General features: G+C 42.3%; 1 protein-coding gene across 1 annotated transcript in view; it reads left to right on the top strand.

The window, feature by feature from the left end:
- Window positions 1-4,000: 4,000 nt before the first annotated feature.
- The window catches only part of CLVS2 (clavesin 2), a 49,480-nt gene continuing 29,308 nt past the window's right edge, over window positions 4,001-24,172 (top strand). The window contains exons 1-2 of the mRNA XM_054393149.1: window positions 4,001-4,389; window positions 14,808-14,982. Coding sequence (XP_054249124.1) covers window positions 4,001-4,389; window positions 14,808-14,982 — 564 coding nt within the window. The remainder of the gene's footprint in view (window positions 4,390-14,807; window positions 14,983-24,172) is intronic.

Below are 24,172 nucleotides of genomic sequence, written 5' to 3'. Positions count from 1 at the left end.
GCCTCAAAATACTGAAGAAAAAAAAATTATTGTCATAATAAGCCTCATCTGTGGCTTGGGTAGAACATGAGCAAAATCTTGTTCTTTGACCTACTCCAGAATCATACAATTGTTTCAGTTGGAAAAGACCTCTGAGATCGTTGAGTCCAACCAGTCTCTAACTCTACCAAGGCTGGGGCTCAATCATGTCCCTTAGCACCACCTCTCTGAAACATCTCCCAGGATGGGGATTCAACCACCTCGCTGGGCAGCCTCTTCCAGTGTTTGAGAACCCTTTCAGTGAAGAAGTTTCTTTTAATACCCAACCTAAACCTGCCCTGGTGCAACTTGAAAGAACTACTAAGTACCTTCAGGCTGCCTTCTTGTGTGTGTGTTTTGCAGTGCACATCGAAATCTACTCAGTTCAGGAGAGAGCTGTGTGAAAAATCTCCTTCACGATGAGGGCATTTTGATGCTTCCAGTACCTAAATGGAGCCTACAAGAAAGCTGCAGAGGGACTTTTTAAAAGGACATGTAGTGTTAGGACAAGGGGTAATGGATTTAAACTGGAAGAGGGTAGATTTATATTAGATTTCTTCTATGGAAGGGTGGTAAGACACTGGCATATGTTGCTTAGAGAGGTTACAGACGATCCCCCTCCTTGGAATTGTTCAAGGCCAGGTTGGATGCATCTTTGAGCAACCTGGTCTAGTGGAAGGTGTCCCTGCTTATGTCAGGGGAGTTGGAACTAGATGAGCCTTAAGGTCCCTTCCAGGTCAAACCATTCTGTGATTCTATGATCTATGTTTCAACAATTCATTGCAAAATTGTTTTTTTTTGAACATGCTGCTAATAGTCAGAGAATTTCTCCCCCTGCTTTTTTCTTGTGGTTGTCTGTGCTTTTTTATTTTTAAAAGAGTAAGAAGAATGGCTTAAATATGGCCAAAATGGGGAAACCCAAAAAAAGGGAACAATACTGAAAGTTTGCCAAAAAAATCCATATTTTTTTTAAAATTAAGAATCTTTAGATTTAACTTTTGGGTTTTTTTTCTTTAATTCAGTTTTTTAAGGCAATTCTGCACTGCATATACATGAGAAAAATTGAATACATGTGTATGTTTCTCTTTGCAAAAGAAAAACCAAGCAAATTAAGGAATGTGTTACTGGAGGTCATAGACAGGATATATTATTGATTTGATTTTGCAAGACACTAAATGCCTGCAGCTCGCTTGCCTTGCTCCGAGTGGATTTAAGGCACTTGTCACATGGCCTACTCTTTTCTTAGCTTAATTGCAGTGGAAAAGGCAGAGGAGTAACATCAGAAATGGAAAATGATGACAGGAAAAGTCTGGTTGTTGGTTTCATAGGGGTGATGGAAACAGCTATCCTCAAAGGCTCTCTGCTGAGTAATATAGAGAAAGACAGAAAAAGTAAGGAAACATAAAGATTTTAGAATAGTGGAAAATAATAATACACAAAGCACGAATTATTTCATAGAATTATAGGATCATTTAGGTTGGAAAAGCCCTTTAAGATCAAGGCAAATCATTAATCTAGCACTGCCAAGTCTACCACTAAACCATGTTCCTAAGTACCACATCTGCATGTCTTTTCAATACCTCCAGGAATGGTGACTCAAGAACTTCAACTCGATTTCTGGAGCAACAACTGCTCAAAGAAAACATTATCAACACAGATGAATCACATCTATCTAAGAGAGTTAGTTTAAGGATATTTTGTCAGACAAAGAGAAATAAGCACTGCTAGAGAGTGATTCACTCCTTAGGTAGACTGAGTATCTTTCTCTCATGAGGCATCTCAAAGAACATTGTGAAATTCAGATGGCACAAATCTGGGCCACAGTGACTGGGCACTACCGGACTGATCCTTCCAACAGTTTCTGCCTTGAGCTGCGCCACTGGAAGTCTGACACCCAACTTAGTAAATTTCTAAGGGCAGTGAGTGTCTGCCCTTCCAGCCTGCAGCTATTTTGAGATTAGGCAGCTGTGGCGAAATAGGTAAAACTTGATTCTTACTTGGCACAAAGAATGGATCTCACGAAGAACCACAAAACCCTAAAAAAAAACCCTTTAAAATCCCCTGTAGAAAAATAAATTAAAAAATTGCCTTAATCCCCCAAAGAATGACGATTTTGCCACCTAACTACTGCTTGTGGCATAGACTCATGCTCAGATGTTCATTGCTGAGGGCTCCCTCCTGCTGCCGAAGTCATCGGTTTCATCTGATGACGGCCTGCAGAAAATGCAAGGTATCATTTAAACGTTTTTATGAGTATCTTTATTTGCCTGAGAACACACAGAGCACTCACACTGGTGCACTCCCCACATATACTCTCTACACGGATCAGTGAGCTCAGTGCCTTTTCAATAATTCAGTCTGTGTGCTCTGGCTGTGTCTTCTTGGGAGAGGAGCCCAATACAGTACCCAAGCGCTGTGCTTCCTCTTGGAAGGAGGAGGAGGTGCATGCTACCGGCTTTCCTATGCTTGCTTTATCTGTCGTGCAGGCATGGCTTTCAGTCAGGCTTGAATCAGAAAGGACCAGCCCCTCAGACAAAGGTCAAATGTTCTTCAATGGAAACTTCTCCTGAAAGCTGACTGCAGCATCAAACTTTCCTGCATGGGAAAAAGGCATCTTTCCTCACTCAAAGACCCAATACACAGAAGCAAGATATTTTTTCCGTTTGCAATAAAATGCAATTTAAGACACGATGCCGCCAATATGAAGAAAAAAAAAAAGAAAAAGAAGAATAAAAGACGGCTGCTTTGTTTGATTTCCAGCTTTTTAACCTCTCAGCGTTTCCGGTGAAGACATGCAGCCAAAAGCGAGCAGCGCCAAGTAAAGCCAGCGCTCGACCAACAGCACCTTGGCACTGCCTCGGCCCGGAGACTTACGAATCCTGGGCGGGGGGGCTTACACAGGGGTCCCCGTAGCCCCTTCGGCCCCCGCCCCCCGCCACCACCATGTTGTTCGGTGCAGCCCCGGCGCAACGCTCCCCTCGGCCCCGCGGTGCTCTGGGGAGAACAGGGCACAGCCGCACCCGCGCTACCTCCGCACCCTCTCGGTCCGTCGCGCAGGGCGGCTCCGGAGCCGCGCTTTCAGCAGCTGCGGCGCCAGAGCAGGTGCCGGGGCGCGCCTGGGCGGGGGCGCGCCTCTGTGCGTGTGCGTGTGCGCAAGGCGGGGCCGCGCAGCAGGCAGCCCCGCGCCGGCTGGTGCCATCTGGGAGCCGGGGCGGGGAGCGGAGGAGGGAGCCGCGGGCAGGAGGGAGCCGAGCATCCTCAAGGCCGAGGCTCCGGCTGTCTTTTTGTCTTTCCGGCAAGCGGGAGGCTCTTCGGTGCCAGTACCGGCGAAGTACCTGGGGATCGGCTTCCCCGCTTCTCGCTGTGATTTTTTTTTTTCAGTTTGTTGTTGTTTTTTCTCTTTTTGCGATTTCCCCCCGCCCTGAAACCCAGAAGAAGCTTCTGAAGCAGGGCGAGCGCTGATCTTACGTAAATGGTGCTGCTCCTGGGACAGCAGCCACTCTGCCAGTCCTGGGCCGGGGGCGCGCCCCCAGGCACCCCTCGCCCTGCCCCTCGCTGCTGCTGCAGCCCGGCCTGAGATCCGTACCGGCATCGGCGGGGGCGAGCGGCAGCCGGCAGCCCGCAGCCACATCCCCGGCGGGTTTCGTCGCCTCCGCGGACCGGCTGCGGGGATGCTGCGGCGCGTCGGAGCCCGCGGCGGGGAGGGTTCTATGTCAGAGAGATAACGCGGCTCCGCCAGCAGCCCGGGGGTAGTCTCGGTGCCAGTCCCCCTCCCCCGGGACCTGGCTGCCTGGCAGCCGCTCGCTTCTCGGCGGCCGGACTGGCAGCGGCGGCGGAGTCGACGAGCGGCGGGGCGAGGCCCGGCGGGGCGGGGGAGCGGCGGGCGGCCGAGCCGGGGCACCCCGCCTCCGGGGGGCAAGCGCTGGGGCTGCTGAGGAGCGCAGGCGGCAGAGGCAGGGAGCAGGAGGAGGAGGGCAGCGCCATGACTCACTTGCAGGCAGGTCTCTCCCCGGAGACTCTGGAGAAAGCCCGGCTGGAGCTGAACGAAAACCCAGACACCTTGCACCAGGACATCCAGGAGGTGCGGGACATGGTGATCACCCGGCCGGACATCGGCTTCCTGCGCACCGACGATGCCTTCATCCTGCGGTTCCTGCGGGCCAGGAAGTTTCAGCACTTCGAAGCGTTTCGCCTCCTGGCGCAGTACTTCGAGTATCGCCAGCAGAACCTGGACATGTTCAAGAGCTTCAAGGCCACAGACCCGGGCATCAAGCAGGCGCTGAAGGATGGCTTCCCCGGCGGGCTGGCCAACCTGGACCACTACGGCAGGAAGATCCTAGTCCTTTTTGCTGCCAACTGGGACCAGAGCAGGTAAATGCAGAGCCACCCGCCCGCCTTAACCCTTTCTTTCCCCGGCCAACGCAAAGCAAAAGCTGTGCCAGAGCAGAGAGGGTGGGTGGGCAGCAGGGACACACCCGGCTCTGCCCACGGAGGGCTGGGCAGCAGCCTGGGAGGGAGAGGGAGAAGAGGAAGAAGCAATGTGTTTTGTGCCTTAGGGCCTTTTCAACCTTCTAATTCTTTAGGCTATGGATTTTGGAAGAGAAGTAGGAACTACCTTGGTTGCTCTTTTTGTCTGGCAGATGTGAGGTTTATGCTCTTCTGCCTCTCTTTAGCCAAAGTGAGCTGGCATGGTGGATGATGTCCTCACCCTCCTGACAAAGGCTTTTGACAATCTGTCTGCTGGTCTTTCTACTTCAGTTCACACAGGGTTGCTCAGGTGCCATGGGAAAAAGTCGGAGATTCTGTGTGCAAAACAGGAATATCCATCATGGCTTTTGAGCTGAAAAGTTTGCCCAAGTAGGAAGCTGAGGCTCCAGACCCTTTACTTTAGCTAAAGAACTCTCTTCCTGAGCTACCTGGAAATGCCATGATGGAAGTTACAGCAACCACTTCGCTTCCCCAGTCATACTGCTCTAATTGTCAATCTCTGCATAGGAAGATCCAAGCACACAAAGCTTTGGTGGCACATTGAAGGAGGCTAGTGCAGTCCTTAGAACAATTTCTGTTCCTTTTTGGAGCTACTCTAGCCAGAAGATGACTTAGCAGGCTGACTCAAGAGCTGTCTGCCATCAAGGTCCTTTCTTTTAGCAATAGGCTTCATACTATGTGACATTATTTGATTTTTCTGAATACCTCATTTGGTGTCATGCCCAGTTTCTCCTGCAGTCTAAAATTACAGCCACAAAAAAAAATTGTGCTTGATTTGCAGTACATGTAAATGACTGAATCCATTAAGAGTGAATTCTGAAGCCTGCTCCCGTGAGCACTGCAATCATTTATCTGGTTTCCCAACCGGAGAGCAGGCTTAGGATGCGAAGCACTAGTGAGAAAATTTAAAATGTTGCCAGTTGCCTCCACATGAGCCCACAGACTCTTTCATGCAGCTTGACACAAGCTGGGTACTGGCAGTGCTGAGTGCTCAGTGCACATTTCCCAAGCTCAGGTATTTTGAAACAGGAGGACACTGAAAAGCTATCAATGTGGATAGAAAGGATGAAATTTGGGGAATTGTCATACTTAAGCCTGCCCTTTAAGTGTTCGTGTAGATGTCCTCATGCAAGCTGTGTTAATAGCCATTGCAGAGTGAGCCCACAGCTCTACAGCAGTCGATGTTACAGCTAGGGATGGGTTTCTGCCCCAAGAGCTGCTGACCCACCATGGTTTTGCTTCTCTTTGGACAGGGTAGCCACATCCACACTGCCTATGAACATAGTTTCCTGGCCCTTGCTAACCCATGGATCATGCCCACAGACTGGGAGAAAGCTGTCTGGCATAAATCAAAACTGCCACAACCAAGGTAGCAACTAGAAAGTTTGGGTGAACATATGCAGAGCTGGGGCCAGCATCCTTTTCCTGCTTCAGTTTTCTGGCAGATGGAGCCAAAGCAGCTGAGTGAGGAAGCAGTGGTGATGAAGCTAAGGACTCTCTGTGTGTGCTTCATTTCCCATATAATAACCAGGTCAACCTTTTATTTTAAAAACAGCTCCATAAACTCTTAAAAAACCTTGAATGAAAAAATAGCAAAGAAAAAAAAAAAGGACATTTAGGCCTTTTATTAAGTCATGCATCTACCCTGAAGAAGTTCTCTTGTTAAAGGTAGTGTGGCTGACTCAAGGTGTTACATCTAATTAATGAAAATAAAACCCCAAAGCTTTATGTGATGCTTTTCAGAGGATTAGTTCCTAGCTGAAAAAAACAAAACCATCAAGAACTCAAATTTGGAGATGAAGTAGCATTTAAAAACGTAATTACCATGTGAAAAGAATAGGCTTATTTTCTTCTTAAATTTCAGATATGCTGAGATTTAAACTTGATGAGATCGGCTGACACCACAGTAAATTTGCTCTGATCTTTAAAACTAAGTCCTACTGGTAAAGTTATTATTTCTGATATAATAGGGAAGTGACTGGGGTTGACAGGGGTACCTAATGGCTGTCTTTGCAGTTGGGTCCCTCTTGCTCTTCAGCGCTGCCTCTGCTCCAGAGCAAGGGATTTGTTTTCAGATAGACCACTCAGACAAAGGGGAGAGAGATGAAGCCCAGCTGTGGGGAGTGGCTTGCTCCAAGGCACATGACAGGTCTGTGACAGATCTGGGAACGGAGCTAGGTCACTCTGCTTTCTGATTAATTTAGTGTCTTCCATTATCCGATATTCAGCAGCTGAACCAGGGGAGCATTGTGTATGGAATGTATGCTATAGCTGACACATAATATGTCTCAGACTTGACTTAACTGACTTGAGATCATATAGTATGGAAACCAGCAACACTGGGAGGATTGCTTTTTTGTAGTCTGTCTTGTTAGGACCTCTTCATATGCTTCATAAAGTAAGTTAATAGAGCACAGCAAGCCTGCAGATTTATTTTATGTGTATGACTTCTTATGGCCAGCATGTAACAATTAGAAACAAAAAGTTCCAATTTGTTGTTTAAATGAATACCAGACATACTAAACATGATTTATAGAGCACCAGCAGCCTATGATTTACATAGTTCCAATTAAAAAGACAAGCGTGGGAGGCACAAGAGTCCTATGGTAAAACAAGCCTGTGTACTACATGTTAAATCATTAAATTAATCCAGGGCCTGAAAACTGTACCAGATGTCCTACCATCTGAGCAACTAAATCAGACACTCATTTAAAACAAACAAACAAAACAAGGAGAGGTGAAGGAGAATGCATTGAACAGCACAGCAGCTTCTCAATGAGACCCTGCCTAACTCTTGGTCTTGTTTCTGCTAAGGGGAAAGTGAAGATGGTTGGCATGCTGGGTAGCACTGGGGAAGGGATCAGGCTTCCCTAGCAGCTTCCAGATTGGTGATTCAGAACTACATTTGGCTTGTAGGTGTGTATGTGCATTTGAAGATTCCCTTTCTCTCAGTGTGTCCAGCTGGTCAGGTTTGGTGTTTTTCTTTTTTTTTTTTTTTTTTAATTTTTCTTTCCAGTTAATGATATAATTAACTTCAGCTCTGAGTGACAAGGGATCTCCTGTCATCATGCATGCTCATCTGTATGCTTCGTGGCACCTGTGTATAAATTCCCTAGGAGATTAAGTCCATTTTAATGCTATTTATTTGAAATCTTTCCTGGCAGCGATTATCTCAGTTTTTTTTTTTTTTTTTCCTAGAAAGTGCAATGGAAAAGTGCAGTAGAAGAGTGCAGTGATACCTAGTTTCTCTCTGTGTCACAGTGACCCAGTCAGCTCCCACCGTCCTCAGGGAATGAAGAAATCCACTGCCCTCATTGCTGTGAGCTCTTGTGCTCTGCTGTTGCATCAGATGATTTAAAGCAGGGCAAAGATGGAGTCCACTGGTTTGCTTCCAAAACTGTGCTTTCCTGTGCAGAAGTGCTAGAAAATTTCCTTTTCCTCCCATTAAATGGAAATTTAAATTCTGTAGCTATCAGGAGGCTGGTGTGCTCCTTGTGTCACCATTAAACACAGGCAAGTTGGCAGGGTATTTTTCAAGCTCTGATAAATGCAGTGTGACAAAACAAATAGCAATGCTAACAATAATATATTAGCAGTAAGAAAATACCTGGTGAACAGTCAACTTTTGTTTGGAGTTAATATCTTTTAAATAAGAATTATTTACCAGTGCAAACACTGGTTTTTTCCCCCTATATTTTCTCCTGTTTTATTGTTTCCTAACTTTGCCCTAGGTATCCGTATCTTCCTGTTTTCCCTTGAGTGATTTTGCTAGGGATCTTTTTGATCAATGCCTATGTAAAATTTAGATCAGCTGAATCTCCATCCATGGCTGTGACTGTTAGACACTGGGCTAACATAAGGAGTGATGGATGGTATTAAATCTGAATCTGAAAAATAATTTGGTAAAGTATTTGAAGTAGTTTCTTTTTTTCTATGGATTTTTGTAACAGTGGTGGGACTTTTTTGTTTTTGGAACACGGGCTCCCAGGTCATGCTGCCACTATTTAAGCAGAACAGCTATAAGAGAAGTTTTTATAAAACCCTTGTCTCTTCAGCATTTGAATTTGTACCTAAGCTAACAAACCAAGGAGGTCTGAAGCATCATTTGTAGGTACTCTTTTGTGTATCTTGAAGACTCTCATTTCACTGACATTCTAAAAATATTAAGCCAGAACAGCAGGTTAGAAATGGGATGATTGCTCAGAGACTTGACCAGCTTTCTCATAAACCACAATGGCATAAGAGCTCATTTGATAGACACCTTGGCTTGTTCAAATGGTGATGAGCTTAAAATACAGAATGTGCATTCCTTATGTGTTTGAGACTGTCAGGAGACACGTGGCTTAAATTTAAGCAGAGGAGATTTATCCCTTCTAGTTAACAGTTTGCATCCTGAGAAGCAGACTCATGCCACTCAGTTTTAATTCTCAGAATAACTTGAAATTCCTTGCTATTATGGGGGGGAGGGGGATGACAAAGAGCAGTAGAGATAGAAGGGCAACTCTGCCAAATCAGATTATCTGTTCTTCAGTACAAAAGTGAATCAACTGGAACCAGAATCTGGTTAAACAGATGATATGGTGGATGCCACCCATCATCAAGAGCATCAAATGCTGAAAAGAGCTGACACAGCTGGACTTGACATGAGACATCTGTACCCTGCATTCTTCCTGTCTCTTTGCTTTCTGTTGGCCTGCTGGAAATTACAGTGGCCTCTAGGAAAGAAAAGGAGGTATAGAGCACATAACCAAGAGGTGAAAGTGAAAAATTACAATGAATTGCTTCCAAGAGTTGATAGCAGCGTTTGCCAGATTGCTTTTCCCAGAGATCTCTAGAAATACTTCGAATCTATTTGCATCCCATAAAAAAATCTTAAAGAACTATTCTGTAAAGGGGAAATTGCTGCCACTGTTAAATTACAAGTAAGTAGGATGCTCAGTTAATTGTTTGAACTGTTCTGCTCTTGACAAATCAAGGCCTCAGTGAGGTATTGCCCTAGAAAGGTCTGCTGCTGTCATGGTAGAAATGGTAGCCATCCCGGAGCGTTTGCAGGAATCGCTGTCAGTGTGGCTATTAACTTGTCAAGCCTTCCCAGGCTCATTGCTTTAAAGTCAACCTGAATGAAAAATTTCAAGAGGCAGCAGAGTGTGTCTGCACACCAGTCCCCACCTGATTTCAACTTAAACTGGTACTCACACAGAAAAGGCAGCAGAGTGTGTCTGCACACCAGTCCCCACCTGATTTGAACTTAAACTGGAACTCACACAGAAAAGGCACATTAAGAGTGTATGGTTGTGGTCATTTTAGGCTGTACCTTGAAAATTTTCCACAGATCTTGAACAGAAAGTAGTAGAATGTAAATAAATTACATCTAAATGTTAATGTGATACTACATTTCCAGCATTTGTTGTTCACATTAAAAACTGGGTTAAGGAAGTTGTCTAAGCTCTCCATTGAATTAAGCATGGTTCTATAAATAGAGGGCATTAAACACATTTAAATTAACCATGAGTTCTCAATTATGCTAGCAATTAGTAATTCCTTGCTTGCTACCTTATATCCCATAAGAATCTGTTAAAACAACTGAATTTAGCCATAAATAAATAAGGGCTTATTTCTGCCTTACTGCAGGTTACTACAGAAAATGGACTGCAGCAAGTCTCCCTCTCCCTCTCCCTCTCCCTCTCCCTCTCCCTCTCCCTCTCCCTCTCCCTCTCCCTCTCCCTCTCCTCTCCTCTCCCTCTCCCTCTCCCTCTCCCTCTCCCTCTCCCTCTCCCTCTCCCTCTCCCTCTCCCTCTCCCTCCCTCTCCCTCTCCCTCTCCCTCTCCCTCTCCCTCTCTCTCTCCCCTTTCTGTTCAGCAGTCAGTCCCATCTTGGAGCAAATTCATTCCACACTCACCATTTTATCCTGTTTTTCTCATTTTGCTTGGTTAGATTTCTGTACTTCTATAGGAATTAATTTCAATGTGGAATAAAAGTTTCAGCAACACAATCCAGAGTAATATTTCCCACCTTCTTTTCATGTAGGATTTTAATTTCCCTGAAGCCTAGCCAAAGATGGAGCATATTTTATGGCAGAGCCTGTGCATCCTGGAGTTAAAATGAGCAGTAGTAGCAGTGAGGTGGAATGTTGGACAACATGGGGCTGGAGTGGATTGAAAATGAGTCTTTATGCAAATAGCTCTGTGCAGTGTGAAAGCTTCAGGATAGTTTCTTTAATCATGTTTCATTTGCTTGGGCTGTTCAGCTGATACTTTCAGTACTCAACTTGCCATTTGCACCACCTACGAGTTCATCTATCACACCAAGTGTACATTTTTGGCTTGCCTCAGCATATGTCCAGAGTAAAAGCTGCTTTAAATATCCACTAATAGATTTGTCTTTCTTTGGTTTTCTGTACTGTGCTTCAGTAAGGTATCAATAGCAAGAGGAGGTGTCCATTACAGGATGAAGGATAGCTCCCCTTTTCAAATGATTGCCCTGAAGAGTATTTGAAGCAGGAGGCTTGGTTGATAATGAGATGTCCTTGCATACTCAATCCAGATGTGGCTTTTTAGACTTAAGACTACTTCAAGTACCTTCCTCTGGCAGAAAGTGCTCTTCCTTGCTTTTAGCTAGACTTGTGTTCTTCACAACTTATTTTCACCAGGAGGACAACTTTTTGTCTTCTTCTGTAAGTAATTCTACAGTATTGTCATTGTTGTGGACTGTACTTCTCACACAAAGCAAGCCTGCAATAGGAGTTATGGTGATGGTGGATACATCATAGACTTATGGAGACCCAGCCCTGCAACCACTGTTTGCTCTCTGTGGTGGCTGAAGTCCTGGTCTCATTGGCTCCTGGCAGCTTTCCCTCTGATTTGAATAAATCCAGGACATAATTAAGTATATTTGTATATATTTATCATGTATATATATTGTATATATTTATCACTTATGTAGATATAAAAGCATTGCATGGCCAGGCTTAGAGACTTGATTGGTCTCATAAACAAAGAATCTTTAAGTGCAATGCACCAGATTTCTAGCAGCCTTGTGCCACTAGGGAGCAGTTAATCCAAGGCGTAGGATGTCTTCTTGAACTCTCTAAGGAGGACATTAGAGATCTGCTTAGGAACTTGGGACCCTTCTTCTTAGAGGTAGGGTGCTTGCAGCAGCCTTCTGCTTCATGAACTCTTCTCTGGAGAGTGAGACCCTCTGAATTAGGCAGCATGAATGTCAAAGGGGATTGAGGCTGATTTTAAGATCTATTTCTAATGTGTGTTACTTGTATGAGCTCTGCTAGTGATCTTCCTCAGACTAAGGCATTAGCTGCTTTCCAAATGTCTCACCTGATGTAATTTCCTTCCCAGTGCAATGTTTTCCTTGGGGAAGGCCCCTTACAGCTAATTTAATGAAGAGATAAAAAATAAATTTAAAAAAAAGTATTTCTGAGACCTCCATCACCTTGTGGGGATAACCAGGGCTTTGCAAGCAGTTGACAACTCTGAGCCCAGCCTCAACCCTGCCCATGGCTCTGTAAGGCTCTTTCCCTCAGGCTAAGCAGGTTTTAATCCTGATGCTGGCAGTTGTACAAAGTGCATGCTGTACAGGGGATTTTTGGTTCCCATGTGGATTAGGTGCCACTGTCCATGCTCCAGTGTTGTGCTGGATAGATAAATGAGTCTGCAGATACACCAGGCAAACTGGGGCTTTTTTGTGCCAATAGAACTGCCCATGGGTTGCATGCTGCACATCCTACACATCCCACTACACATACAGAAACTCATCTGGGAAAGAGCTAATGAATGATTCCATCCTTGCACTGTTTGTTTGTTTGGTTGTTTATTCAGAGGCCTCAGCACCAATGGTGGCATTTTCCCCAGGAGACCTGCAGTTGGACTTGGAGGAGATGCTGTGCCTGGGGAAAAGGGGAACATCAGCTGTGCCTTTCCCAAGAGCTGGCTAACAGTTCTTTGATGAGCAAATTGTGCTAATAGTTTTAAAGATCCAGGTTTTCCTTCAAAACAGGTTTTAAGGCATGTCCTTTCCCCCCACCCCTGGACAGAATTCAGTTTACAGAATTAGTCTTTTTGTTTTTTTTTTTAACTGCCAAAAGGAATTAGTGAATTTTGGCATTTTGAGGATTTCCACAGGGAAATTACAGAGAAGAATTTTTCTTTTGCCATTTCCCAGTTGAAATAATAAAAAAAAAAAAGCTGAACACAAAAGAGAGTGCAAGCCAAACTTCCTGTGAACCATAGATCTCAGAAAAATAGAACCTTAGGAAAAAAAGTTATGGCTCAAAAGGTGAAAAGAGAAGGCAGAATATGAAAACTTTTCTTACAGTCAATCCAACCAAATTCAAATAAGGATCTCCAAAACAAAGGGAAGAATAGTGTAAAACAATGTTTCCCCTCATGTTTTCTGGGTAAAATGCACCTTTTCTTGTTCTCTTGTGTTAGGCTGACATTAAGAAAGGCCTTTTCCTAGTCCCTTTCCTAGGGATGCATAGCTGTGAAGTTCACTGAATTTTAGTTGGCTAAAAAAGATATAAAATAAAATGCAAAGGTGCGAGGAGTCAGCCAGAACAGATTAATTTCATTTGTGTTATTCCTTTTTGCAGATGCTTTCAAAATACAGTTGTGTGCACAATGGAGCAGTGTTCTCATTGTATTAAAGGAAGAAAGCAAATTACACTGAATTCAGTGTAATTCAGTGTAATTTCTAAATAGGTTCACATACTCTTTGCTATTTATGCATTATAGTGCAGATTTCTCTGGGGACTCATAATTTTGAGAACTTGTGTCAGATATCATCATGGTAGACATTTTAAACAGCCTTATTAGAAGAAATATCTGGACAACCACTGAAGATTTAACTTTCTTTTATCCCTGGAGTGTTTTCTTATCTGATATTTTCTGATTTAACTTTCTAATGCCGTGTCTAATACTGTGGTGCAGACTGACAAATTTACAGCTATTTCAGTAACTATTCATCTTACTTCTAAAAAAAGATTTTTAAGTATATAGTTAGCCTGGAAAAAGCTAAAACTTAAACTACTACTTTCATTTCTCTTAAAGAATTCCAGATAATTCATGTGTTTTGCCACATGAAAAAGACCCAATGGTGTAAACTGCAATTTGATTAATAACCTCATTATATGGCAGTCTAAAGATGGCATTGCTGTATATATTTAAGCTATTCAACTGCTGTATTAGGTGCTTTAGCTTCAAAAAGGAAAGATTATACTCCGCAGTGCTTGGGTAATATAGAATTATGTCTTTAACAAGATCATTGATCTAAGAAAAGCTTATGTGCATATATGTAAGACGCAATACCTAATTGCATATTGTACAGGACATTTTTGTAACCCCACATGTAACACAGAAAATGATATAGACAGTGAATACCATGTTTCAAACTTCTGAACCCAGGCAATTTGGGTATACAAAGTACTCAGTACTTAGAAGGTGGTTAAGAAACATTTAAAAGGTTGGTATTGATCTTAGCTAGAAACACCTCAAAGCCGTAATGTGAGTTACTGTCTGCTTTCCAGATCCTTGAGCAATCAGGCTTCTATGTTAGCCTTTGCCTGGAGAGAGACAAGGGGAGCATGTGGAAATTCCTTTTTTTAAGAGAATAATTTTGTAGAATTCTAGAATGGTTTAGGCTGGAAGGGACATCAGAGATCATTTACTCCAACCCTCCTGATGTGGGCAGGGACATCTCTCAGCTAGACTTGGCTGCCCAAAGCCTCATCCAGTCTGGCCTTAACACCTTCCAGGGTGGACGCATCTACGACCACTCTGGTCAATCTGTTCCAGAGTCTCAACACCTTCATACTGAAGAACTTATTTCTAAGATTCCTAAGCCATTATTTCAATCCCTTGGATACATATAGAAGGAAAGTTTGACTCCAGGCTTCCAGTGTTAGGCTCAGGTTTTGGTATCATTATGGTTTTAAAAAAAATACAAAGTTGTATAGATATGTTTGTAGAGACATTTAACAAATGGCATAGATATTAAAGCATATAAGGAATCTGCAGGTAAATTCAAATTTACTCCTGGTGTTTTATGTTGCTGTGGTTCGTTCTGCCTGGCTCACAGTCTGGATGCACATAATCCTGCTCCAGAGGACGAGTTCAACTACCTGGGCTTGTGAGACTTTCCCAGTTTTACATACCCATGGCTTCTGGGATACACTTGGGCTTCCTTGAATTAAACTTAGGGCAAGCAGGACAAAGCAAGAACCCTGGGAACTTCTCCATGTCTGTGGTTGTTGGTCCTGTCCTAACCAAATCTCCCCTTAACGTTTGCAGGTACACGCTGGTGGATATTTTGCGTGCCATCCTTCTCTCTTTAGAAGCCATGATAGAAGATCCTGAGCTTCAAGTGAATGGATTTGTTTTGATTATAGACTGGAGCAACTTCACCTTCAAGCAGGCCTCCAAGCTCACACCAAGCATGCTTAGGTTAGCCATAGAGGGCCTTCAGGTAACATTCTTTTCTTTCTTTTCCCGATTCTCCTTAGCTTTGTGGTTCATTACAAATCTGGGTGGCTAGAAAAAAACCAATAAAACAAGAATCTATGAACTTGTGAACAGCAAGGCTAACAACATAAGGTACAGGTGACCAGGCAAGCTACAGTGGCACACACTAATGTGTGAGCTTGGGCAGCTAAATTGCAGTAACTCCTGGTGAGTAGGCTCATCCTTTGCCAAAATTAACAAGTAACTTTTCTATCTTTATTCCAAAGTGACTGGCTTCCCATAAACTCAGACTCTAGCTTCTGCAGCAGCAAGTTAGAAGTAATCAGTTTGGCTTGTCATTTTGCACAAGGCTAGTGAAATATGGTTTGCTCCTGCCATGCCAGGTTGGGGTTTTTTTTATTGATTGCATTGGAGCAGGCTCTACATCAACTGCCCTGAAAAGTGTGGGGCACTCTGGTTAGACAGTTAGCTGGAACTGTTTGCTCAAAGTTCAGCATGTGCTTGGCTCTTTTGTTGGACTAGGATTAATTTGAGCATCATCTTCTGGGGCTGAGTATACAGTGATTTAAATTTCCTTTTGCTCATTGTAAATGCACTTTGCATGGTACAGGCACGTTGGTGGAAAGGATGCTACATAATTCTTGGCTGTCTCCTCTGATCTTTAATGAAAGTGAAAAACTACAATCTGTAAAGTAGTTGTTTGCAGTGCAAGCTTGAGTTGCTGTCTTAAAATATCAGTAATTCACTCCTGTGGTGGTGTGCCTTGGCTTTACAAGGACATATATTCTTGTTTTTCTGTGATGTTTTTATAATTTATACATTTTTATTGCTCATAAATCAAAATAACAGCCTTATGTGTGAACTTTCTTCGCTTTGATATTGCTAGTTTTGAAGAAACTTGTATAGCAGTAGTATGGAGTTTTGATTTAAATCTTGAAATGGCTTATTCAACCTGCTGTTGCACACAGAAGGGGAGTGACAGTCAGGAGACAAAGATCTCAATTTTCATTTAGTTGTATTTCCTTAAGCAATGGTGTGATTCCATGGTCTTGAGAACTACATCAGATCTGTACTCTAACAGTGCTGCAGTTCCTTTGATTGCTTTCAAAGTCCTTTCCTTTTTTTGCGTGCTGTTTTTCAAAGCTAGCCACTGTTTTCTTGTTTATAAAATGAAGAAATACCTTAGTAGTCTCAGTTCTCAAATGATGATGTTTCTTCTTGGACCTTAATCAGAGGTGATTATTTTGAAGATAGCTGTAGTGGATAATTACATCTGAAAACATGATCAGTGATCTACCAATTCTGAGGAGGGCTCTGAGACTCTTTGCACTCCTACCATTGCTTGGTTCATTACTAAGTTGAAGTCCATGGGCTTAATTCACCTCTGCCTCCAGTTCTGTATTCAAATATCCCAAGTCTAATGGTGGCCAGCATCCAGGGCATCATCTTGTGCTCATTGTCTTCAGTCCTCTTGATTCTAGAGATGTAAAACTGGGCATGAAGTCCTCCAGAAGAGGGAATGAGAAGGCACTGGAATGGCAAATGAGGGCTAAAACTCTCTCAAGGCTCAAGGACTCTGTCCTACCCTGTGACAGGTATTGTTACCTGTAAGCAGCAGATAACTTTAAGCAGATAAAAGCATGCAACTTTTACATGCCCTTTTACCACAAGTGTTTGTAAGGAATAAATTAGTTGAGGTCTCAGAATACAGTGTTTAATTTTCTGTGAAGAACCACTGAGGGAATGAGGACTAAAATTCTTACACTAGCAAAACTGACTGACTCTCCAGTGATATTTTCTTAGTCCTATGACTTAGGGATTTGCTTATGTTTAATTATTTTTTTGTTTTTTCTTTTTATTAGACATTATTCTATGTAAAGATAAATTAGAATCAGTGGAAAAGACTAAAAATACCTCTGCTGAGCATTTTGGAGGGAAAACCTCACTTCAAAAATAATTGTGATCAGAGAGGAAATAAGAGGGAAGTGTGATGGAAAGATGGTACAGAGAGACCCTGGGGACAGCACAGGTTTATTTGCACCTTCTTGCAAGATTTCATGTCTGAAATGTTACATCCCATTAGCATCAAGAGGGACTGACTTTTCTTCTCTTTTGGACAAAAATGCCTAGCAGAAACATCATTCTGAATGATGTCAAAGTAAAAAGTGCTTAGTCAGATGGTACAAAAAAGAACAACTCACGCATGCTGTTTATTTATGATCTTTGTAAATATTCTTTGTTTAATCAGAGAAATGGAATTTATTTTGGCTTATAAGATTTAAGAGGGCTCAAAGTGCTGAACTCTACTATTTGGGGAATTTAAATATTTGTATTACTTGGGTGGAAAGGGACAAGGAGAGTGGGATTAGTGACCACTGAAAGTTAGCCAAATCCCTTTGCCTCCTGAATGAAATCCACTAAATTTGCATTATATTTGCTTAGCTTCCTCAGTGAGCAGAATATTCAATACCAAACAGAGTTGATCAGAAGCTGTGGTGTTTCTGGGTTCTTCACAACTGCTTATTTTTGAGGAAATTGCTTTTGAAAGTAAGATAAGCAAATATATACAGTTTTCTACTGAAAAGAATTTCTGCTGTGCACTCTGTCTGCACATGTATGTATGTATTAAATGGGAGCATGAAAAGAAGCATACCCCAACTGACTTGTGTGCATGAGAAAAACCTTCTAGGTGGTTATTTTCAAGAAAAGAGCCTTTTGGTCATGGAATTTTTAAGATTAAAGGACAATGATTATCTGTAAATTAATGTGAATTTCCAGTGTATCCATCCCAACAGTACTGTACCAAGCAATGGGTGCAGTGTAGGTCAGTGTTGATTTTTAGATCAAACGATCAAGAAGCAAAAGGCACCTGTGGGTGTTGGGGCACTTGGCTGAGACTTCTGAAGCATCAGTCCCAGCCCATACATTGGCCCTGTGCTTTTGGAAAAAAAAGAGCAATGCTCTTCCCTGTGGATGCTGATGGCTACAGCTTTTATATTGCTCCTTTTCAGTGGGAAGAAGGATTTGTACTCAGACTTCCTACACCTTCTGTAGTGAAGAATAAGAGCATAAGAAAATGCTACATGTAATACTCTTTGTGTTCTGAGAAGGATCTGTGTGGATTAATTGCCTGGGAGTACCTAAGAGCATAGAGAAAAAGGGAAACACTGTTTGGTGAGACTGAAACACATGCCATGACTTTAGCACCTTGCATTGCTCTCCCCAGAGTATCCAATGCATAGGTGTTGGTGAATCACAGTCTTTAGGTGTCCACTTCTCCTCATTCATTGATTTCTGTAGCCAAGCACTGATTTTGGGCTTGGGAGTGAGCTCATGTTACTCAGCAGCTGGATTCCTGAAAGCAGGGAGTGGTACAGCATCGTGTGCTGCAGCACCTGAGTGCCTTGAGTATGACTGAATGTTAGGAAGTGTAAGGAAAAGAATGGAGAACAGAAGAATGGTGAAGCCACTGTCAACACTTCCATCTTGAATGTTGTGGATGATTCTGATTTTCTCTCCCAGAAAGACTGCTGTAGGACTGGAGGGCAAAAAAAAACCCCAAAAGATACTGGCTGATTTATGTATAAGGAACAGCTAAGCTGGCAGGGATTCTTCTGAGTGGAAGAATTAAAGCTGTGGAGGGAAACTACAAGTATCCATAAAATAATTCAGGTTGGAAGAGACTTCAGGAGATCAATAAGTCCAGTGCCCTGCTTAAAACAGGGACCCTTATGAGGTCAGACCACGATACAAACAAAGTCATGGGTGGCTGGAGGGAGTGGACAAACTGCAGATGTTCTACCTCTATTTTAAGAGACAGGCTTCATCAGATGATACTAGCAAGAGGCCTGGCTCTATATGACAGAATGATCCTTTGTGCAATATCAGAGTAATCTTTGGAGCTTTTTGCTGTGGGAAACTGAGTGATAGAAGCAGAGCTGTGCTCACGGAAAATGGATTGAGTTTGTGGAAGAGAACTGAACCGAGGATTACTAAATATATAAAAACACAACAAAGTTCAGTATTCCTTGGGTTGTGCATAGGTGGAGATGAGGTGAATGCTGAATGGAATTATCACATATGCTGTCCACATTGCATCTACTCTAGGCTCTCATTTTTTGGCCTCTGTTAAGGACAAGGTATGGGGTAAAATGAGACTTCTGGTGGGACTTCACAGAATTGCAGAGTGATGAGTTGGAATGGACCTCTGGAGATCATCTAATTCAACTCCCCTGCCAGAACAGGTTCATCTTAATTGATTTAATTAAGTCAGGGGTGCTTAGGGACATGCTTTAGTGCTGGACTTGACAGTGCTAGGTTAACAATTGGACCTGATGATCTTAAAGGTCTTTTCCAACACACACACACACACACACACACGCACACACACACACGCACACTCCCTTTCTCCCCTTTTAATAACCTTTCTTTCATTTTACTGCTCCTGACACTCCCACAGCCTCTTTTGCCTGAGCACCAAGCTTCTGCATATGATTCTTTGTGATAGTCCTTTTATAGCTGCCTATATGAACATTTTATTGAGTATCAGGAGAGCATTATTTTCACCAAGCAGGTTAAAACAGCACCAAAGACCAAAAATTCAATTTGAAAATGATCTTGAAAGTTAGAGTTTATTATTAACTCTGACAGGCTTCTTTAGAGGTAATTGCAAGTGAGCTTTGTAAAAGGGAAAGTTGTGATTATGCATAACACTCTTTAACTGATTAATTGATGTTTAGGATTCTAAAGCCTGGAGCACTAAATCCTTCTTAAATCTTTGATTTCTATTTAGCTTATAATAGTATTTGCATTCATGACAGATTTGTTTTGCATGTTGTCACTCAGGTAAATCTGGTCACTTAGTGAAAATGGAGAGTTCCTGGTGGCTCAATGTTAGAGCTTCTCCTCTAAGTAAAAAGCTGGGGGAAGAGAGATGCTACACATTTAAACTGGGAGCTAAGCATATGTGGACAGTCAGCATTGCTGCAGAGGGCAGAAGACTCTTGGTTTTGGTTGAGGATGTTCACAGGAAGAGAGAGCCATAGTGTTGTGGGGGACAAGGCAGGTCTTTCAACTGACTGACTCTTTTTTGCAACAAAGGAAGGCTTCATCAGCCAGAACAAACTTGTTGCTGTGTATGTAAAAGCAAGCCAGAAAAAACACGAAGACAGCAGTGCTTGCAGCTCCTATTGCTATCCAAAGCATCTTTCAAACAGCTGTTCTCAGGGATTGCAAGGACAATATCCCAAATCAGATTTGCTGCAGCAGTGTACAGTTGAAGTAAAGTAGAGCAGGGCATGCAGCATCATGCACAGGACTCGGTTTCCTCATTTTCTTTAACCATGGGCTTCATCAGCATCTTACAGGGAATATTATCTGAATCACTAATCATTAAGGCTGGGAGAGACCTCTAAAATCATCAAGTCTAACTATCAGCTCAACAACACCATGCCTGCTAAACCATGTCCTGAATGCCATGTCTACATGTCTGAATACCTCCAGGGAGGATGACTCCATCAATTCCCTGTTCCAATTCCTGCCACTCTTTCAGTAAAGAATTACTAATTTCTTTTTAATGTCACTGTTGGTTCGCTTTTTTCTTTAGATACTCACAGACAGCATTTAAATTTTGCCACCTAGTTCTGGACTGCATCTATGCAATCAGCAGGTTGTGGTGTCAAGAATTTGGAAGTCAGAAATTTCCAGAAGTAAGGATGCCACTGAAAAGAGTATTTTGACTCCATGTAATTACACAGTCACAAGCTCTGTGTGGTGCATAAGATTATTAATAATGAGCTTAAGGAATAATTACTCAGTACTAGTAATGAGTATCAGTGGGCAGCAAACCACCAGAGGGGAAAAAAAAATATCTTTGCATCCAAACTTAAAACCATAAAAGCCACTCATTCTGTCCTGGAGTTTTCCACCAGTTTTTGAGAATAGGGTCCTGACACTTCACATTGTGCTTGGGAGGATATTAAAAAATAACAGGTTCAGGCTTTTAATGGGAGCATCTTCTGCTTTCAGGAGGGCTAGGAAACCATGTAGCTGCTTTCATTCTGTTTTTTTATCAACAAATTAAACTGTTTGTAAATATTAGAGTACCCTGAGCCCAAGACCAGCCTAGAAACTGAGTGAATGTACTTGTAAGCAGTTTCTTACCAGTGCAACTTATGTTCTGTAGCAGCAGAGGAATGGGATATTTTTCCCAGGAGGAAAAATTATTATTTTATAAGAGTTTGCATGTATTTGTTCTTCTCTACATTTAAAAAGGTAATCAGAAAGGCTTGCCAGCAATTTACTGTGGAAATAGGGTAGACTGGAAGTGATTGTTAGTTTGAGAGTCTCATCTGCTGTCTGGATGGGCTTAACCTGCCAGTTGAGAAAGGCTGGAGCTCGAGTTCAATTGCTTGCAGGCATGGTTGCATAGACACAGGCTTTGTTCAGTGGGGTCCCAGCTGTTATCTGAAGGCAGAATAATTAATTTCCTTGCCAGATTCTTTTATGATGCTCATCAATAAAAAAATGTTGGATGCCTTTCAAATGATAATTTATTTGTTCTCACATACATGCTTTTAAGATGAGAGGACACTATGTGGTGGGTCTTTTTTGGGGTTTTTTGTTTGGTTGGTTGGTTTTGGTTTTGTTTCCACTGAAAGATTACTCTTAAAACTGCTAATTTAGATGTCCACTGCGATAGGCCACAGTCTGATTTTTTTCAGTCACCTTTTCTATGTTTGGAATGCAGCTATTATTTATTTTTGATCAGGAGGATTCAGCGGTTCTGAAGTCTTGATCCTGAACCCCCAAGCCAGGAGCTTGAACTCTAGCATGGCTTGAATTTGTTGCTCCTCATTAGGTGTTCTTTGAATGCATGTAACATCATGTAGGCTGCCACCTCTTTGAAACAAATGGTAGGAAATAGTAAACTGAACTCCCCTTTCACCCTCAGAAGCTCTGCCGTGTGGCACCTCACTGAAAACTGCAGGGATGCCTAATAGGGTTAAAAATCCATCACCCAAACACTGCCACTGAAGCTAGGGGAGTCACTGCCTGCAGTAGGTTGTCATCCTCCATGTGAACACACATGAGAAAGAGAGTGGGCACTTTGCCAGTGTTTTGCAGATATTTGCTGTAAGCGAAGCGTGATTAGTTGTGGGGTTCTTGGCTTTAGTTCAAGTGCTTTGATCTATCTGGCACAGACTTCTGCCTCTTCCTCCTGCCCTTTTCCCTCTGAGCAGCCTTTGCTCCAGTTCTCCTGCTTCCCTAGTTCCCCATCCCACTCCTGTTGACATTGCCCTACTTTGCACCAGTCTTCACTGATGTGTTTTGGTTTTCTTTTTTTTTTGTCTCAGTGCTCTGGTGTCCTGCTCCCAAACCTGTCACTGTAGGTGATTGCATGGCACATTAAGCTCATGTTAGACTCCTTAGGAGATCTCAGCCTTTGTAATGTCAAAGGCAAAAGTTTAAGATGCTCTAAGATCATAGTTCACCTTTCTGCTAAGCAAGATTATCTCATGCAATATATTTTCTAGTATTCCACACAGTTTAATTTAATGTTCTGAAGGCAGGTTTGGCACATTCTTTGGAAATGTTTTGTGACTTCCTGCTCTTCACATTTTCTTTCATCATTAATCCTAATTGTTCTATTTCAAAATGTCACCTCCTATAAAACCCTGTGCTCTTTCACCTGGCTCCAGAGCAGGAACTGATGTGCTACACTCAGTAACACAAAGAAAGGAATTGTTTGATGGAGTATCTCTCTACAGCAGCAATGATGTGGAATCTGGATCAGATGGTGAGATGTGAAAATCAGAGGGATTCTCTTGATCTGGAGAGCTCAGAATTACTCTTTCTGATACTATCCAAATCACCTGTGTTACCAGACCATTTTATAAATACATCTTTCAGATTTACCTCAAAAAGCTACACGCTGGACCATTTTTTGCAATTATTTTGTGAGATCAGTCTGCTCTTTGTTTTCTGTGATGCTCATAAATCCTCTGTGATCTTATTAGGCTGTGCTTTCTGTTGGCTTTCTGTTATTGTCTTCAGTACAAACTGCCTTTGCACACAGTGCCTGTCACATCAGCTAAGCTCATTCTTCAAAACAATACAGTGTAATGTTTTTGGTGAGTTTTCTTTATATTCCTTAAGCAAGTGTTCCTCTCCTCTAACAATTATTTTTTATGAATCCAGTTTGACTTTGGTTAAAAGCAGACTTTTGACTTTGGTTATAAACGCAGGAAAAACACTGCTGTCATGTTTCACTAATGTTGAAAAAGAAACATGGGGGAAATTCTTTAGGAGAAAGCACCATAAAAATGTGAAATTATATAGCTGGTGATGGTTTCTCTCATCTCTTGTTTCATGATCATAAGAAAAAATTAAGACAATTCAATTCTGTAAGTGCTACTCTGCTGATTTAAAGTATTTCTGGAATGGAAAGATTTATAACATACAAAGAAATTTATATATCTTAAGAAAAATTATAGTGTGAACTCCTTAAAATATCACGGTCCAGCTTGGATAATATATATTTCTTTTTTCCCAAAAAGATTACCCCAAAACCCTAGGAAAAATGCATCTCTCCAGTTATTTTCCTGCATATTTTTGCAAAGATCAGAATAAGTTCTTAAAGGCCATTTCTAATGTCTTTTAATGTGAACTGGGAATACAGTGCTTGTGTAATCTTTTCCAGGGTTCTCTGTAATAAAAAGGATCAGTCAATGATGTTTTGTCTATACATAAGGAATACCCAAACATGGATATGTGCTGAAGTCTGAGGTGGCTGCACATAACCTGTTGGTGGAAACTGGGAGGCACATTCAATCCAAAAAGCTGAGTATAACTTCAGTGCCTGACACTGAGAAAGTAGCATCTCATCATCTCACTCAGAAGAGTTCTGGCTGTGTTCTCATGGGTTGCACCTATTGTTGTTCCTCAAAGTATAGGGACAGTGTATTATAATCCCTCAGAGTACATATCTTGAGTTCTGACTACAAAATATGTCTTCAGCCCCCTTATTTAGGGGGCTGAATGTGGCATTGGAAAATGCAGTCTTTAATAAGTGATCAAACATTGTATTTTCAAAAGTGTTTGTGATTTCTTGTTCTTTTCAGTTGGATCTTAAGAATCTGGTACATCTATTAGAGTCATTTTGGGGAAGGCTTTCTGTCTGAGAAGAACTAGAT

The sequence above is a fragment of the Indicator indicator genome, chromosome 27 (assembly GCF_027791375.1).
Source record: "Indicator indicator isolate 239-I01 chromosome 27, UM_Iind_1.1, whole genome shotgun sequence".
NCBI lineage: Eukaryota > Metazoa > Chordata > Aves > Piciformes > Indicatoridae > Indicator > Indicator indicator.
This window is presented reverse-complemented; position numbering and strand designations above follow the sequence as displayed.